We start from the raw sequence: 17,286 nt of genomic DNA on the forward strand, positions 1-17,286 counted from the left end.
TGATGGGGATGGAGAGATGGCTCAGGTTAAGAGTACTGCTTGCTCTTTCAGAGGTCCTGAGTTCAATTCTCAGCAACCACATGGTGGCTCACAACCATCTATAATGAAATCTGGTGCCCTCTTCTGGCGTTTAGGTGTACATGCAGGCAGAACGTATACAAAATCAAATAAATCTTAAAAAAAAAGATGATGCTGACATCATTATGGAGCTCATCAGGTAACAAGCTCTGTTTTAAGTGTTGTGTAGGCATTAATTCATTACTCTCCTCAATGATTATCTGAGGTTACTACTGTTATCTCCATTTACAGGTAAGGAAATGAAAGTAGAAGGGGTTGAAGTAGCTTGCTCAAGGCAGGAGCTTACATTCAGTCCAGCAGAAAAGACAAATATTCCCCTAGTCACCTTGTCTCTGCTTCCAAAGGAACCCATTCAGCCTTTGTTTTACAGCAAACCCAAACAGTTACACAGTAGAGACTAAATTATGGCCCTGTCTTTCTAGATGTGTTGTGGAGAACTGATGACTTACAACATCTAGTTTCCTCTCCACTTACATGGTGTAGATACCATTAATTTAGGAATTCTTTTTCAATTATTTTGTTTGTAATTATGTGTATATCTGTGTTCTCTCAACTTGATACAAATTAGAGTTATCAGGAACCCTCAACTGAGAAAATGTCTCCTTTAGATCTGGCTGTATGGCATTTTCTTAATTGGTAATTGATGGGGAAGGTCCACCCATTATGGATGGTGCCAACCCTGGACTGGTGGTCCTGGGTTCTATATGAAAACAGGCAGAGCAAGCCATAGGGAGTAAATCAGTAAAGGCAGAGTTGAACAGTTCCTGAGTGGGGAATGAGGATTGAAATAATTAAAGCAAGTCACACTACATACAGGATCAGCCTAGGGCTGTCAGTAAGACCGCAGCATGAGTTTATTCCACAATTCCCCTTTAATAGGCAAAGCAAAAACAAGTCACATCAATACAAGAAAGAACTGCCAAACTTGTTTTCTAAAACTATTTCCCTGTAGCAGATATGGTCCAAGGTCACACAAACAAGTTTTAAGGAACATACATCCTCTTATCTCTGTCTCAAGGTGAAGGCCAGAGTAAAAACATGTTTTTCGATGAATGCTCAATAACAAAGCTGCTGGACAAACAAACTGCTCTCCACAAGTAAGCAGCACTACTCTATGGAATCTGCGTCAGTTCCTGCCTCCAGGTTCCAGTCCTGATTTCCTTCAGTGATGAACAGGGAACTGTGGAAGTATAAGCCAAATAGACCCTTTCCTCCCAACCTGCTTTTTGGTCATGGTGTTTCATTACAACAATAGAAACCCTGACTAAGACAATTTGTTTGTATGTGGGTGTGTGCATGTGAGTGTAGATGCCTGTGAAGTCTAGAGCTACCAGTGGTTATGAGCCAGCCGATCCTGGTGTTGGGAACTGAGCTCCGGTGCTCTTTAAGAGTATAACACACTGTTAACTTCTGAGACAACTCCATAGCTCCAATTAGGACTTCTTTAAAGTTTTTCAGGAAATTGAAATATTTAGCCAACTGTGGTAGCTTATGTCTGAAATCTGAACATGAGGCAGAAGGACTGCAATAAATTAAAAGGTAATCTGAGCTACATGTCCCAGCTACATGAGAGGTTGAGGAGGGCCCAAGAATTCCAGACTTCAAGGTTAGCTGACTACATAGCAAGATCACGTCCTCTTCCGTCACTGACTCCCACCTTAGAGAAGGTCTTACTAGATAGTCCAGGCTGGCCTCAGACTCATAGAGATCTGCCTTTGCTTCTTGAGTTGTGGGATAAAAGCATGCACTCCCACACTTTATTCTTAGGTAGGAGCAAGCGCTCTTAACTGAGTCATTATGCAGTCCACATATTTTTAAAATAACTCACTTTTTGAGGGAAGGACTGAAGAAAGTAATTTGCAGTTAAGCTTCACAGTCCTTTGCTCTTCCAGAGGACATGCGTTTCATTCCCAGAACCCACATAGTGGCTTATAACTGGCTTAAACTTCAGTTCCAGGGGACTCAATGTCCTGGTCTCCAAGAGCATTAGGTATACACCTGTTACACAGACCTACATGCAGGCAAAACACCCATATACATGAAATAAAAATGTTACACTAAAATAATTTTCTGGGCATGGTTGGGCATGCCTTTAATCCCAACAATGGTGAGGAAGAGGAAAAATTCTGTGAGTTAGAGGCCAGCCTGGTCTATAGAGAGAGTTCCAGGATAGCCAGGACTACAAACAAGACAATTTAGGATTGAACTTAGGCCTTTGTGTTAGGCAAATGTCTACTAAGCCTTCTCCTCAGCCTTAAAAGATTTACTCTTAGGCACTCCATATTTTTGTAAACAGTACTTCTTACATTTCCATCATATTTTACTGCTATGACTTATAAACAATTATTTTAAAAGTCACTTTCTTACATTAGCAAAGAAAGACTTTGACTTATAGGCAGAATGGGAGACATAGGCATGACCCAGGACCCTTCTGCCCTCCCATCTGAAGCCATGTCTGACAGATTCCATCCTTTTAGTCAAAGCTCATCTGCATCTCCTATGTTCACTGTCTGATTCCTAATTTATCTCTCAACCTTCAAAGTGAGAGATCTCATCACAGTACTTTGTCACTGGTGTCCCTTTGGAGCCCTTCATAATCCCCAAGTGACCATCATTCATTCTCACTTATTTTCATGCCTCTCATGGTATCAAGAGAGAACTGTCTCCAGACTTGTGTGTTTGTGAAGGTGTGCACACTAAAATTTCCAGACTGTCCAGAGGTGTGTGCACACTAAAGAAGTACCACTTGGGGCTGGATTGATGGCTCACTGGTTAAGAGCACTGTCTGCTCTTCCAAAGGACCTGGGTTCAATTGGCAGCTCACAACTGTCTATACCGCCAATTCCAAGGGATCTGACACCTTCATATTAATGCACATAAAATTAAAAAAGAAAGAAAGAAAAAGAAGTATCCCTTACCAGGAACCCTAATGAACCTGGGATTTCCAGAAGCAAAAGCTCCTGGGGCTCAGGCTGCCCTGCCTGTGTTACATATTGAGCACTGTGGCATGCTTGGCCTTGTAACTCCACCAAGGTGGCCCAGTCCATACTCCTTTATTTTACTTTTGTCAGGGACCAATCCCTACCCCCCTGCCCCATTCACTATCCTCTCCTTGGGATTTTCTCCATGCACACACTCCCAGCCAATAAGGACTGTATGTGGCCATAAACACACATTCTTACAGTTGTTTCCTTAGTAGCTGAATTTAGAGTTTTGTTGTGCATGTGTGTGCTTTTCGAGACAGGGTTTCTCTGTGTAGCTCTGGCTGTCCTGGACTCACTTTATAGACCAGCTGGCCTCAAACTCAGAGATTTGCCTGCCTCTGCATTCTGAGTGCTAGGATTTAAAGGCATGTGCCTCTATTCCTGCAATAACTTTTTTTCCATTATTTTTTTTATTTTTAATTATACTTTATTTACTTTGTATCCCCCCTAACTTTAAGTTTTATGAGACAGACTCGTATCCCAAACTGACTTTGGACCTGCTATGCAGCCAAATACCATCTTGAACTTATTTTTCTTTTTTAAGATCTATTTATTATGTATACAATGTTCTGTCTGCATGTATACCCGCATACCAGAAGACGGCATCCATTCTCATTATAGATGGTTATGAGCTACCATGTAGTTGCTGGGAATTGAACTCAGGACTTCTGGAAGAAGCCAGTGTTCTTAACCCCTGAGCCATCTCTCTAGCCCCTTTCTGTTCTTCTTTTTTTTTTCAAGACAGGGTCTCACTATATAACCCTGGCTATCCTGGAACTTGCTATGGAGACTAGGCCTCTGCCTCCCAAATGCTAAGATTAAAGGTGTTTGCCACCTTGTTGGGCCCTACTGGTGGTCTGTTGCTTTTTCCCTAGTGCTAGGATTATAAACTGTTCTGGATTTGTGAGCAGGCTGGCCTTGAACTCACAGAGATCCACCTGTCTCTGCCTCCCAAGTGCTGGGATTAAAGGTGTGTACCATGACAGCCCAGCTAAGCATACAGTTTCTAGGTTCTGGGCAATCAGATTTTCAATTTTGGGTGTTAAATATCCAACCAGGTGAGTTCTGTATCGAACATTTTTTTCTGCTGCAATTGTAGGAAATTACAAGTAGATTACAAAAATAGACAAATGAAGCACAAGCTCATCCTAGCATTTGAGATGCTGATATGGGATGACACCTCAAGTTTAAACTGGCCTGGGCTACCCAGACACACAAAAAAAGACCCTTCCCCAGTGAAAAGTATGTGTTTTAAACTTGCATACACACACATATATATATATATGTGAGCTAGAGGTGGAGCTCAGCCATAGGTAACATTTATTAACATGCCAAGGTACTGGGGCTTAATCCTTAGCAAAAGAAACAAAAAACAAAACAAACAAACAAAAAAGGATTTGTGGCCTGCTTGATCTCTATGCAGTTCCAACTCAATGGCTTTCTTTGTTTGCTTGAGTTTTGTATGCCACTATGCCTACGTCCATGATTCATGCTCTCAGTGACATTTCCAAGAATATAAATGGATTCAGGGACTGAGAGCATATTACAGTGAAAACCTCAGGGCGAGGACTCACTATGTATGCCTGTGGAGGTCAGAAGAAACAGAAGTCAGTTCTTTCCTTTCACCATGTAGGTTCCAGGGATTGGATTTAGGTCCTCAGACTTAGCTCAAAGTGTCCTTACCCCGAGACACTTCAACAGCCTATATGTAGTGAGAGCCTGAGCTTTGAGGGGATGGTGGGAACTTTGTGGCAGGATCTCAATTCTACTTCATGACAGCCTATAACACATTTTATAGTCATGGCTGGCTTTGAACATGTTAAAATTCTGACTCCCAAGTGCTGAGACTCAGGCAGAAGTCATCCTGCACTGCTACATTTTTTTTTTCATTTTTCAGCAACTGTCTCAAGAAAGTCATGAACCCCCCCTCCAAGGTAGGGTTTCACTGTGTAGCCTTGGCTGTCCTTGAACTCTCTTGATAGACCAGGCTGACCTTGAGCTCGCCTGCCTCGGTCTGCCTCCAAGTGTTGGGATTAAAGGCGTGTGCTGCCACCACCAAGCAGAAATTGCTCACCTCACCAGGAGTACTGGGATTATGGGTGTGTGGCATGCTATGCTTGAGAATGGTCTGGATTCCCGGGTCAAAACAAGACTGGGGCTGCTCAATTGTTGCTGTGCAATTGGGCTACTACAAAGTTCTGGAGAAGGGCAAGCTCCCTAACAGCAGCCTGTCAGGGTGAAGGCCAAATTCTTCAGCAGAAGAGCTGAAGAGAAAATTAAAGGTGTTGGAGGTGCCTGTGTCCTATTGAATTAAACCAGCCAGGAAGTTAATTAAATGCTAACATTTTCCATGAAAAAAAAATAATGGTCTGGACTGACAAAGCAGTCCCAGTACTAGTCAGCCAGCTTCTCTTAAGAGCCGTTAACTAAAGTTAAATAGTAACTAGAGGAGGCACTGAAACAGTCAAGGGACCCCTCTACAACTCTGCTTAAAGGACAGTTCTCTAAAGTAGTCACTGCAAACCCAATGTTCAAGGACTAGTGGGCATGCGAACCTCACTCCTGGAATCACAGCACTCGGGAGTGAAGGAAGGATCATTATTTTAAGGTCAAGCTTGAATACTTTGGATTCCAGACTAGCCTGGGATATGCGACCCTGTCTCTACAGTTTAGGTAGACGAGATGGCTCAGCGGTTAAAGACCCTTGGCCGGTCTTGCCAAAGCTGTTCGGTGACTTCCACACACAAGACGCACCGGCACTTTTCATTCACACAACACACCCAAGGACACACAAAAACAGACTTTAGAAAAGTCTTTTACCGCCGTTGCAGAAGCAAGCTTAGTTCACGTGACCTGTTTTGAACAGTCAGAAAACCTATTGGACTTAGAACTCTCTAGGAGTGGCTTGCAGCTGCTTCGGTCTTGCACGCCCACCGCGCCGACCCTCACGGCTCTCTAGATGTCCAGCTTCGGAATCCACTTAACCGATAAACTGGATTCATTAGTTCCTTTGGTTCCACACATCCGACCCCCGAGTCCGCAGCTCCCTATGCCTGGTAGAGTCACGGTGTGTCTCCTGAATCCGGACTTCACGTCCGGCGCACGAAGAAAAGCGCCTCAAAGGTCCCCGCACCCACGGGCAAGCTCTGCTGTCACGCTGACCTGCCGCCGCCGCTAACCATCCAGTTCTTCCTCCAGGTCATGTTCTCGTTCGTGGTTGCGGCATCCTTCAGGGTAGCCATCATTAGTTCCTTGGTCCTGAAGGCTTCGTCCCTGCGCTGCGGGTCCCGTTCCGGGAACTCCTACGGGCAAAAAGGATGTCTGCCCTCTGGGTCTGAAGACAGACAGATCTCTCCCCACGCACACCCACCTCGAGGAGCCCGTGTTTCTACCTGCAGCATCGACTGCTTCTTGAGTTCTCCTGGAGCCACAACAGCAAACAGAATGGAGCCTACGCCAGCACCAGCGCCTAGCACCGCCACCGTTAACAGCGCTTTACGAACCGTCTCCATGGCGGACGACACTACCAACGAGGCGCCGCCCGCGTCCTCCTGAAGCCTAGAAGGAAACCAGGATCTCTCACCGTTCCCTCTGCGGGCTAGAGCGACCGGAGGCGGAAGGGGCCGGGCCTGAAACCATAGAGAAACAACCTGGCTAGAGAGGGTTCTTCCCTGAAACAGTCTAGGCTCCTGACGGGCATGCTGGTAAAACGCTCGTACGCAGAAAATAATGAAACTTAAAACAAACGACAACAAAACATTGGTTGGAGCGGAGCGCGGTGGCCCACGCCTGTAATCCCAGCACTCGGGGAGGCAGAAGCAGGCGGATCTATGGGAGTTCGAGGCCAGCCTAGTCTACAAAGCGAGTCCAGAACAGGAAAACTACACTGAGAAACCATGTCTTGAAAACAAAAAAATTACTGGGGCTGGAGAGATGGCTCAGAAGTTAAGAGCATTGGCTGCACCTCCAAAGAACCCTGGTTCAATTCCCAGCATTCAAAAGGCAGCTCTGCAACTGTCTGCAACTCAAGTTTCAGGGGATCCAACACCCTCATAAAATGTGCAAGTAAAATATCCATGTACATTAAAAAAAAAAAAAAACAAACAAACAAAAAACAAATCAAAACTGCTAAGAACCATTGCCATGAAAAACTACATGGTTGCTATGCACATTAGAATTGCCAGTTTTGTTTTGTTTCGCTTTTTTGAGGGAGGTGGGAGGTACCTTTAAGCCCAGCACTTGGGAAGCACAGCCAGGCAGATACCTGACGTGAAGGCCAGCCTGGTCTACAGAATAAGTTCCGGGACACCCAGGACTACGCAGAGAAACCCTGTTCCGAAAAAGAAACGTAACGAAAAGACACTGCCACTTTTCAGTCCCTGGAAGTTTCAGATAAGTAGCGGACTGTTCAATCTAGTAATGTAAGTACGCATGTAATGGAATGGCCAACACCTGAAATCTCAGTACGTAAAGGAGGTCAATCTGGAATAGTCTGATTTGGAGGTCAATCAAGGCTTCCTTGAAAAACCTTGTTTCAAACAAAGCACCTAGGGGTTAGGGCAAACAATTCAAAGCCAAGTGTACAGGACAGGGACTAGATTTTTGTTTTTTTTTTTTCTCTCCAGTATTGAGTATTGAATCCAGAATGTCAAGCAAGCTTGGTTCCTCTGTTAGGGCTTGTTTGTTTTCGGTTTTTTAAGACAGGGTTACTCTGCATAATCTTGGCTTGGAGCCCATGCCAGCACCCGTGCCTGGCACCACAACCATTACCAGCACTTTATGAACCGCCTTCTTGGCGGACTACACTACCACTGGGACTCTCTTTGTAGACTAGATTTTAGACAAAGTTGGCCTAGAACTCACAGAGATATGCCTGCCTCTGCCTCCTGAGTGCTGGGATTAAAGGGGTGGGCCACCATAACCCACTGGCTGGTTCCTCTGTGTTTGTTTTGTTTTTCTTCAGTTAGTTTTAGTTTTGTTTTTTGTTTGTTTGTTTGTTTGTTTGAGAAAGGGCTTGTAGAGTTTCACTTTGTAGTGCTGACTGGCCTGGATTGTTCTGTGTAGACCAGCCTAGCCTTGAAGTCCCAGAGTTTTGCCTACCTGTGCTTCTTGAGTGCTGGAATTAAAGGTATGTGCTAGCATTCCTGGCATTATCATTATCATTATTATTATTATTATTCAGGGTCTTAATTGTCTGCACTGTTTTTTGAGCATGCTCTGTAATCTAAACAATCCTTGATTCCTGATTTGCCCCCTTCATCTCTATAGTACCTGTGGTTACAGGCCTGTACTACCTTTCCCACAAAATTATATTTTCCTCCTCAATCCCACAGATGGATGTCAGAACTTTTGTCACTCTACCACTGAAGGACAGCTCCAGTCTAATTGGCTTTCTAATTTTTTTAAATGTAGAAAGAGTCTTACCATGTAACCCTGGGTTTTACTATGTAACTGGCTGGCTGGGAACTTGCTATGTAGACCAGATTGGCCTTGAACTCAGAGCTATTTCTGCCTCTGCCTCCTGAGAGCTGGGACTAAAGGCATGTGCTATCATGGTTGGCTTTGTTTGTTTTTAAGATTTTGTTTATTTATTTTATGTATATGAATGCTCTATTTTCGTGTGAAGAGGACAGTAGAGGCTATAGATGGTTGTGAGCCACCATGTGGTTGCTGGGAATTGAACTCAGGACCTCTGAAAAAGCAGACAGTGCACTTAACCCGCTGAGCCATCTCTTCAGCCCGTTTGTTTCTTTTTTTAAGTGTTGCTTTTTCTTCTGATAGTATACTTTGCATTGGAGGATCTTGTTTTGTTTTTAAATTACAAAAGCTGTGGTATACCATAATATTATGGGAAATAATATTAAATACTATAAATAATATATTATAAAGAATATTATTTAAATACTGCCAAATTATACTTAGGAGAAGGAAATTTCTCTAGATGTGTCATTCAAAGAAAATTGTTCTTTGTGTCTTGGTTGCTATATTGGAAAAATATGACTTTAGCCAGGTGTTGGTGGCACATACCTTTAATCCCAGTACTTGAGAGGCAGAGGCAGGCAGATTGCTTTGAGTTTGAGGCCAGCCTGGTCTACAGAGAGATTTCCACGACAGCCAGAGTTTTATGGAGAAACCCTGTCTCAAAAAAAAAAATTCTTTTTAAGAAAAATAAAACTTATCTCCTTATATTATGTAAGTTATAGAGATGAAAGTCCAGTCTTCAGGCTTCACTTCCATGAAATTTCATCTACCTGCTGACCCATCTCATGGGTCTAAAAATGTCATTTGTAACAATAAATGTCTTGTAGTTTAATGATGGTTGAGTATATCTGTAGTTTGTTTGTTTTGTCTTTAGAGATTGGGTTTCTCTATGTAGTCCTAGCTGTTCGGCGACTCATTCTGTAAACCAGGCTGGCCTCAAACTCAAACTCTGCCTCCCTAGTGCTGTGATTGAAGGTGCACCAACACCTTGTTGATACATAGAATATTTTAAAGAGTCCAGCTGATATGCATGGTGGTAGTGGTACACACCTTTAATCCCAGCACTTGGGAAGCAGAGGCAGGGAAATCTCTGAGGTCAAGCCAGAGTACAGAGTGAGTTACAGGATAGCCAGTGGTACCTAATGAAACCCTGTCTTCAAAACTAACAAAAAGAAAGAAGGAAGGAAGGAAGGAAGGAAAGAATGAAAGAAAGATAGGAAAAAGAAAAGAAAAGCACCAAACAAACAAAGAATTCTTTGCATGCTATGAAGAGATTGGTTAAGCTCACTGGCTGCACAGCCTGGCACATTGGTGCACGGCTGTGATTTCCAGCACTCAGGGAGCCAGAGGCAGGCAGATCTCTAAGAGTTTGAGGCCAGCCTAGTCTACAAAGAGAGTCAAGAACAGTCAAGGATACACAGAGAAACCCTGTTTCAAAAAAAATTTTAAAATACACTGGCTGCTTATCAAGAGGACCTGGTTTGCATTTCAGCACCCACATAGTGCCTCACAACCATCTGTGACTCTTGTCCTAAGAGATATGATGTCCTCTTCTGGCCTCCCTGGCAGAAGACGTACATGGGGGCAAAATACCCGTAGCCATGAAATAAATAAATTTAAAGTAATATATGAGTTTCTGACAAAGAGCAAAAGCCACATAAGTATTTATTAAATAGCACACAAATAAACAAGCCAGGGAATGGTCAGTGTTTGAGAGCACTGGCTGCTTTTCCAGAAGATCTGGGTTCAATTCCTAGCACCCACATGGCAGCTCTGTAGCTCTAGTTCTAGCACTTCTGACATCATCACAGAGACATACATGCAGGGAAAACACCAATAAAAGTTACATATATTTAAAAAACAAAAACAAACAAAAAACACTTGAGAAAACCAGTAAACAAGGAGTTAGAAAATCCATCATCACAGCTCTTTATTTATAGGGCTTTAATCCATGTGCCCTTGTCTCCTACCTTGATTGCCATCCAGTGTCTCAGGGTAAACAGAATAAAGCTCCTGTCTCTCCTCTTTGGCTTCTCCCCTCCCAGGGAAGGCCCATAATCTCTCAGCATGTCATCTTCCTTTCCTCAGCAGTGATTAAGGGGCCCTCTCCAAAGAAGATTAAAGTACAGTCTGTGTGGGCACTGGGCAGGGTTACTTGACCTGGAACCAAACCATTTTGCACTCTTAGAGTCACTATCATGGCCTTTGTGCCAGGGAATAGCAAGGACGAACCTTGGTCTGGAGATAGCCCAGATTCTTCATGGCATTCAGAAAGTCCCCGGTTAGCCAATCTTCTCTCAAAAAACAGAGAAGAGATTGGCAGACTTGAAGGTCATGAGGATGCTCAGGTGAGTACTACTATTCCCTCTGTCCTGGGGCTGGTTCATCCTAGAATTGGGCCCAACATCCCTGCTGTAATTATGCAGGTGTCTCAAAAGCCCCGCCTGCCCTCTATTGTGGTAGAGGCCTCAGAGGGGTATGAGGAGGACCAGGAGGACCACCAGTGGCCACATGAGGAGTTGCTGCTGCTCACTGATGGTGAAGAAGAGGAAGCAGAAGCCTTCTTCCAGGATCAAAGTGAAGAGCCAGGTGAGGGTGGTGGCTTATTCATTCATTGCCATCTAATTATTTTAGAGCCACAGTAGGTGTCTGGGACTGTTAGAAACAGGTATGGTGTGGCTTAGAGCGAAAGAACGTATCATGCACAGAAACCTGGGTTCCAATGCCAGTACACACACGTACAAACACACAGTAAGAGAAGTCTAGGCAATTGATACCATAGATGAGTATTAGACAGCTTAGGTTGTTTTTTTTTTTTTTTTTTCCAAAGAAGTGTCTCTACATAATTCAAACTGGCCTTGAACTGAAGAGCGTTCTGCTTCAGCCTCCCAAACTGTGGGATTACAAGCTGGTGGCACCATGGCTGGCTGTTTTTTGTTTGCTTGTTCCTTTATTTAGGCGCTGAAGAGCGAACCTAGAAGAGTACTGGACTGCTGCACTATATCCCCAATTCTTTTAAATTTGTTTGAGACAGGCTCACCCTGACTAGCAGCTTACTGTGTCACCCAGGCTGGCCTTGAACACATGATAATCCTTTTGCTTCAAGCCTTTTGAGTATCTGAGGTTATTACAAGCCTTAGTTCCAGGCTCTGCACTTTGTGTGGTTTAGAGAGCCAGGTTGTGGTGTCACACACTTTAATCTCAGCACCAATGAAGCAGTCTCTGAGTTGGAGGCCAACCTGGTCTAGAGTAAATTTCGGGACAACCAGGACCATACAGAGAAACCATCTTTATTTTTTAAAGCATAGTTCGATGTGGTAGCACACACCTTTAATCCAAGGACTAGAGAGACAGAGGCAGGCAGATTTCTCTTGAGTCCCAGGGCAGCCTGGCCTACATAGCAAGGACATGTCTCAAGAAACTGAAAATAGTATTTTTATTTGCTTGTGAATATGGGTGCGCCTGTACCACACTGTGTATGTATGTGGGTCAGTGGACAACTTGTGGGAGCCTGCTCTCTCATTCCACCTTGTGGGTTCTGGGGACTAAACTCAGGTGGCCAGGTTGGGCAACCACTGCCCTTACCTTACTCTTTCTGCTTTTTGTTTTCCCTTGTACTGTTGAGGATTAAACCCAGGACCTTAAAGCTTTTGTTTATTTATTTAAGGTTTTTAAAGACAGGGTTTCTCTGTGTAGACCTGTCTGTCCTCTGCCTCCTAAGTGCTGGGATTAATGGTGTGCAACACTACCTGGCCTTAAGTTTTTTTTTTTTTTTTTTTTCTTAAAATGTGTTTGTAGCTGGGTGGTAGAAGCAGAAGCTGGAGGATCTGAGTTCAAGGCCAGCCTTGACTACAAAGTGAGTCCAGGACAGTCAAGGCTACACCAAGAAACCCTGTCTCTAAAAACAAAAAAGGCACAGAAAAATGAGGCTCAGCAGTTCTATCAGTTGCTGCTTTTTCAGAGGAGCTGGTTGTTTCCCAGCACTGATGTGGCAGTTTATAATCTGTAACTCCACTTGTGGCAATCAGATTTCTTCTCATCTCTCCATGCTGCAGGCATGCATAGAACAGTTATGTTGTATTATATATATATAAAGCTTAAATAAGATGGGTTTTTATCAAGAATATTTGACATTCATGGGGCAACCCTTTCCCAGGTTGGGCCTGGATCCCACAGGACACCACATCTCCTCTAAGGACTTTTAATCCTGGACTTGGCTGGGGGCATGAACAGGATGAGGAAGATGCCTCCTGGATTCCTGAGGCCACAGAGGATCAGGAAACTCTCAACCCCTGTCCTCTTTGGGACCCAACAGGGTCCTGCATCTACAGAACTGGAATTGTGGAATATTCCCATTTCCCACCCCCCAGTACCTTTGGTGGTAAGTATTTTTCTCCTTTCACCTTCGTTACTGTTTTCAAAATCCCTTTGTCTACTTTCTAGGCCACACAATTCAGTGCTACAGTTGGATCGAGCCCTAATGCCTGTCTCTCACCCCAACACACCCTTGTGTGTGCACAAATTGCACACCTCTCCATCCTCAACTACTAAGTAATCACACTACTATGGCAAAGCCCCACTGTTATTAACAAAGCTGGACTCCACTGGGTGTGGTGGTGGCTTTAATCCCTGCACTGGGGAGATGGAGGGCAGCTTAGTTCACAAGGCTACAGAGAAAGCCTGTCAAGGCCTGACTACTCACAGTGTAGACTTTAGATTTTTATTCCAAGCAGAACAGTTGAAGATCGGGGTCATCAGCGATCCTGGGATCCTCAGGCAAACCACCCTTCCCAACAGTATTCTAGCAGATGCTAGGGCTCTCAGATTCTGGGCATCCGTTTGTGCTCCCCAGCCCCGGGTCGACATTTTGGTGCATTAGCTAACCATCAAAAGTACCCATAAGACCGACTAGAAATCCTTAGTGACTGAAGTCCTAAAGATCTGCCAATTTCGAGTCGCGGAAAAAAGGAAGCGTACCCAAGGCTCTTAGTGTTCAGACTTTATTGGTTCAACCAGAAATAGCAAAGGCAACGTAACTACTATTCGGGGCCGTCATGCACAGACCTGAAATGAAAATAAAAAAGCGTTTTGAGTCTTTCATAACGAGGACTGCCGCACTCGGCTGCATTTCTCCACCCAGAGCGGTGTCCCGGCGATTGAGGATAGAACCTGCGAACAGGACGCCGCAGGCACCGAAGACATGACGCCGAGAGGGCCGGAACCCTTTCTTTCTACCTCCGCACATAACGGGGAGCGGGACCGCACGCCCGGTCCCCGCCAAGAAATGGAGGGTCTACACGGTCAGGCCTAGACCACACCAGCCCCCAACGCCCACGCACACAAGCCCCACAACTTACGCGAAAGCCACCTTTCGAAAGACACGCAGGAGCGCGGAACTCCTTTATATAGGCCTAGAACCCGCCTCCGGCACGCGATTGGTCTGTGGCCGCCAGCGGGTGGGGCCTTTTGCGCATGGCGGAACCTGCGAGTGGAGCGGAAGTGCGGTACCGGGAGCGAGTCTTCTAGAGCGGCTATGGGACCTCCGGGAGGAAAGATCAATCGACCCCGGACGGTGACTGCGGCACCTGTGCCTTTGTTTCCCCACACTTCCCGGCGTTGCCCTCTCCCGAGACAGGATCAGTGGGGGACTGGGATCCTCGGTTGTGGAAGATCCGGGTGGGCGTGCACAACCTTACTCTGATGCGCGTCTTTTTCTCTCGCAGGAGCTGAAGAAGAAGTTATTCAAGCGCCGGAGGGTGCTGAGCAGGGATCGGCGACGAAAGCGCCAGGTGGTCGGAGCCGTGATAGACGCAGGGCTGACTACGAGGCACCACCTCAAGAAGCGGGCGTGAGTACTAGCTCCCTCCGATTGGTCATTCCTACTCCCTCCTTCCAAGCCTCAGAGCCGCCCAAATCTCTCCGCTTTTCTCTCTTTTCTCGTGTTTATGTAGAAACTAGTTGACAGTTGTGTTCCCAAAACACCAACTTCTCACAATAGCGTCGCTCTCGGGGTTTTTCAGGTGTGGATTCCACTACGAAACCAAGGAAGGTTGTCAACCCTGCTACCCCACAAATGGTTATCATCATTAGCTTAGGTTTTTGAAATAAAAGTGCACATATAAGTGCATACAATTAAGTTCTTGACTTAATACTATTGAGGTACATCTTGAAATCAAGTGAACTTTTTTAAAAAGTTTTATTTACTATTTATACAACATTCTGCCGGTACACCAGATCTTACTATAGATGCTTATGAGCCACCATGTGGTTGCTGGGAATTAAACTCAGGACCTTTGAAAGAACAGCGAGTGTTCTTATCCTCTGAGCCAGCTCTCCAAACCTCAAGTGAACTTTTAAAAAGTCTTCAGTATCAAGAGTTCATTGAGGGTATTAGAGCCCATTCTGTAATTTGAATCCAGAGACTATAAAACTGGGCATGATGCTTTCTGCCTTTAATCCCATTGCCCAGGAAGCTGAAACAAAAAGGTTGCCTGTGGGCCAGCCTGGGCTACGTACAAAGTGAGGCCTTTTCTCAAACACACAAACCCCAAAAGACAAATACCTTTTTCTTAGCTGGGATCACTTTTTTGGCTTAGATTTATACAGATTAACCTAGATATTATTGTCCCTACCTGTCCCTCAGGTCCAGTGCACGTGCCAACATCACACTATCTGGGAAGAAGCGCAGGAAACTCCTTCAGCAGATCCGCCTTGCCCAGAAAGAAAAAGCAGCCATGGAAGGTAAAGTCTGGGGCACAGAGGTTCCATGAAAGGAAGTCTGGATTTTACCTGGGTTCTTTAATGCTTTTTTTCTTTCTCTTTGTTCAGTGGAAGCCCCCTCCAAGTCAACCAGGACTAGTGAGCCACAGCACAAACGACGACAAAAGAAGATGAAAACGCCCCAGGATGTAGATATGGAGGACCTTGGAGATGAGAGTTAAAGTTCCTACCTCTCCTACCAGAAGATTCTCAACAGCAGCCAGGAGCATTTGGAGGACTTTGGAAAAAATGTTACCATATTTTATTCTCCCAGACACCTCTTCTATAATGGCCCTCTGACCTCCCCTGGAGGTATATATGGGGAGGACACAGAAAGACTGGAGAGGGCCCTCTCTAGTAGTCAACTCCTTTTGTAATAAAGCTCTAGCGCTTTAACTAATATGTGTGATTAAGTGCAAGAATGGGGATGGACCATATAAAAAGGCCTTTGAGTGTGGGTAGGGACATTTCAGAGGCAGGATACATTGTGTGCTTGAGCAAAGGCAATAAGAAGCCAGGTGTAGTGAAGGGCATGGTGGCACATGCCTTTAATCTCAGTACTTGGGAGGCAGAGTCAGGCAGATCTCTCTTCCAGGCCTGCTTGGTCTACACATTGAGTTCCAAGACAGCCAGGGCTTCATAATATCATCTTTCTAGACAGTGACACTCCCACCTTTGCATTTCTGAAAAATATAGATTATAAAAATGGCAGGTGGGAGGTAATGATCTTGATATCAGTCCTGACACTCTGCTTGTGTGATCTAGGATTATATTAAGGACACTCTTTTTTTTTTTTTTTTTGGTGGTGGTGGTGATGGAGGTGTTTCTGGGATTCAAACCCAGGGCATCATGCATTCTAGGCAACCATTGTGCCATCTACATCCTGAGCACCTGCACTTTCCTACCAGCACTTATGCTGTGAGAATCCAGTTCTGAGGACTTCAGTGTGTTTTTGAAGACAAGGTCTTCCTTATATGGCCCAAACTTGGTTTGAACATTTGATTCTTCTGCATCAGCCTCCACAATGCTAGGATTATGAGTGTGAGACTTGCCAGCCCTGTTTCCTAACTTTTACCATTGCAAACATCTAAATGGATAGAGGGAGGCTGATGGTAGAGGGTAGCGGTGCTTGACAGAAGCCCAACAAGCTGAGTTCCAAACCTGTGACCCTAATCATGGAAGGAGAGCTGACTCTCCAGAGTTGTCCTCTAGCCTCCACACTTGTGGCAAGCATGTACCCCCATACACACTGTAAATGTAAAAACAAAACATTTAAAAATAAATTAGACATGGGTCTGCAGCATTCCTTTAATTTTCCATTTCTTTTCAACTAAATATCAGTAATAGACAACTTTACCCTCCCCACACCAGAGATCCACCTGCCTCTGCCCTGACTACAACTACAGGTATGTACCACTGTGCCTGATGACAGCCTTGTTTTGAGTCTTTTGCTTACATGAGTGTGTGTATCCACTTGCCTGCATTGTGCATACTTGGTGTCTGCAAAGGCCAGAAAAGGCTGTTGGATTCCCTGGAACTGGAGTTATACATAGTTGTAAGCTGCCATATAGGTCCTAGAAATGGAACTTATGCTTCCTGAAAGAGTACCAAGTGTTCTTAATCACTGATCTATCTCTCCAGCCCGACAGAATTTTTTTTTTTTCTTTTGAGCATTGGTTGTGGAATTTCCTCTGTAGACCAGGCTGGCCTGAAACTGTCTGCCTCTGTCTCTGTCTCCGTAGTGCTGGGATTAAAGGGGTGTGGCACCACTGGCCTTAAACTTTTATTTTTTTTTTTCTTTTTATGTTTACTTTATGGGTATAAATATTTTGCCTGCATGGATGTATATGCACTGTATGTCCACAGAGACCAGAATAGGGCATCAGATCCTCTGACATTGGAATTACAGACAGTTGTGAACTAGCTGCCATGTGTATGCTGGGAATTGAACCCCAGTCCTCTGCAAGAGCAGCAAGTGCTCTTA

At 44.7% G+C, this 17,286-nt stretch overlaps 2 protein-coding genes, 1 long non-coding RNA gene and 1 other non-coding gene across 7 annotated transcripts; 1 reads left to right on the forward strand and 3 right to left on the reverse strand.

The window, feature by feature from the left end:
- Positions 1-931: 931 nt before the first annotated feature.
- Positions 932-6,710, reverse strand: LOC110557447 (ubiquinol-cytochrome-c reductase complex assembly factor 3). Its single transcript, XM_021651821.2, has 2 exons — positions 6,455-6,710; positions 932-6,364 (listed from the first exon to the last, which is right to left on the reverse strand). The coding sequence occupies exons 1-2, from the start codon at positions 6,572-6,574 to the stop codon at positions 6,215-6,217; spliced, it is 270 nt and encodes an 89-aa protein (XP_021507496.1). The 5' UTR covers positions 6,575-6,710; the 3' UTR covers positions 932-6,214.
- Positions 6,711-7,031: 321 nt separating this feature from the next.
- On the forward strand, positions 7,032-15,702 carry Lbhd1 (LBH domain containing 1). 4 transcript variants are annotated; one of them, XM_021651878.2, is made up of 6 exons: positions 7,032-7,483; positions 10,732-11,132; positions 12,700-12,924; positions 14,267-14,391; positions 15,187-15,284; positions 15,372-15,702. In XM_021651878.2, exons 2-6 carry the CDS (start codon positions 10,742-10,744, stop codon positions 15,400-15,402), a joined length of 870 nt encoding a protein of 289 aa, XP_021507553.1. In that variant the 5' UTR covers positions 7,032-7,483; positions 10,732-10,741; the 3' UTR covers positions 15,403-15,702. The 4 variants fall into 4 exon arrangements, with proteins under 4 accessions (XP_021507553.1, XP_060242165.1, XP_060242163.1 ...); XM_021651879.2 differs by lacking the exon at positions 7,032-7,483 and having other exon boundaries at positions 8,206-10,891; positions 10,970-11,132; XM_060386180.1 differs by lacking the exon at positions 7,032-7,483 and having other exon boundaries at positions 8,205-11,132.
- On the reverse strand, positions 13,528-14,037 carry LOC132654973 (uncharacterized). Its single transcript, XR_009592577.1, has 2 exons — positions 13,901-14,037; positions 13,528-13,607 (listed from the first exon to the last, which is right to left on the reverse strand). It is a non-coding gene; the product is annotated as an uncharacterized LOC132654973 (long non-coding RNA).
- On the reverse strand, positions 13,686-13,834 carry LOC132651457 (small nucleolar RNA SNORA57). The gene has a single exon (XR_009589110.1). It is a non-coding gene; the product is annotated as a small nucleolar RNA SNORA57 (small nucleolar RNA).
- Positions 15,703-17,286: the final 1,584 nt, after the last annotated feature.

The sequence above is a fragment of the Meriones unguiculatus genome, chromosome 1 (assembly GCF_030254825.1).
Source record: "Meriones unguiculatus strain TT.TT164.6M chromosome 1, Bangor_MerUng_6.1, whole genome shotgun sequence".
NCBI lineage: Eukaryota > Metazoa > Chordata > Mammalia > Rodentia > Muridae > Meriones > Meriones unguiculatus.

Coding starts and splice junctions, on each gene's coding strand:
- LOC110557447 (XM_021651821.2), bottom strand. CDS start 6,574: ATGGAGACGGTTCGTAAAGCGCTGTTAACGGTGGCGGTGCTAGGCGCT. Junction 6,365..6,454: donor AGAAGCAGTCGATGCTGCAG/GTAGAAACACGG, acceptor TTTTGCCCGTAG/GAGTTCCCGGAACGGGACCC.
- Lbhd1 (XM_021651878.2), top strand. CDS start 10,742: ATGGCCTTTGTGCCAGGGAATAGCAAGGACGAACCTTGGTCTGGAGAT. Junction 12,925..14,266: donor ACCCCCCAGTACCTTTGGTG/GTAAGTATTTTT, acceptor TTTCTCTCGCAG/GAGCTGAAGAAGAAGTTATT. Junction 14,392..15,186: donor CACCACCTCAAGAAGCGGGC/GTGAGTACTAGC, acceptor CCTGTCCCTCAG/GTCCAGTGCACGTGCCAACA.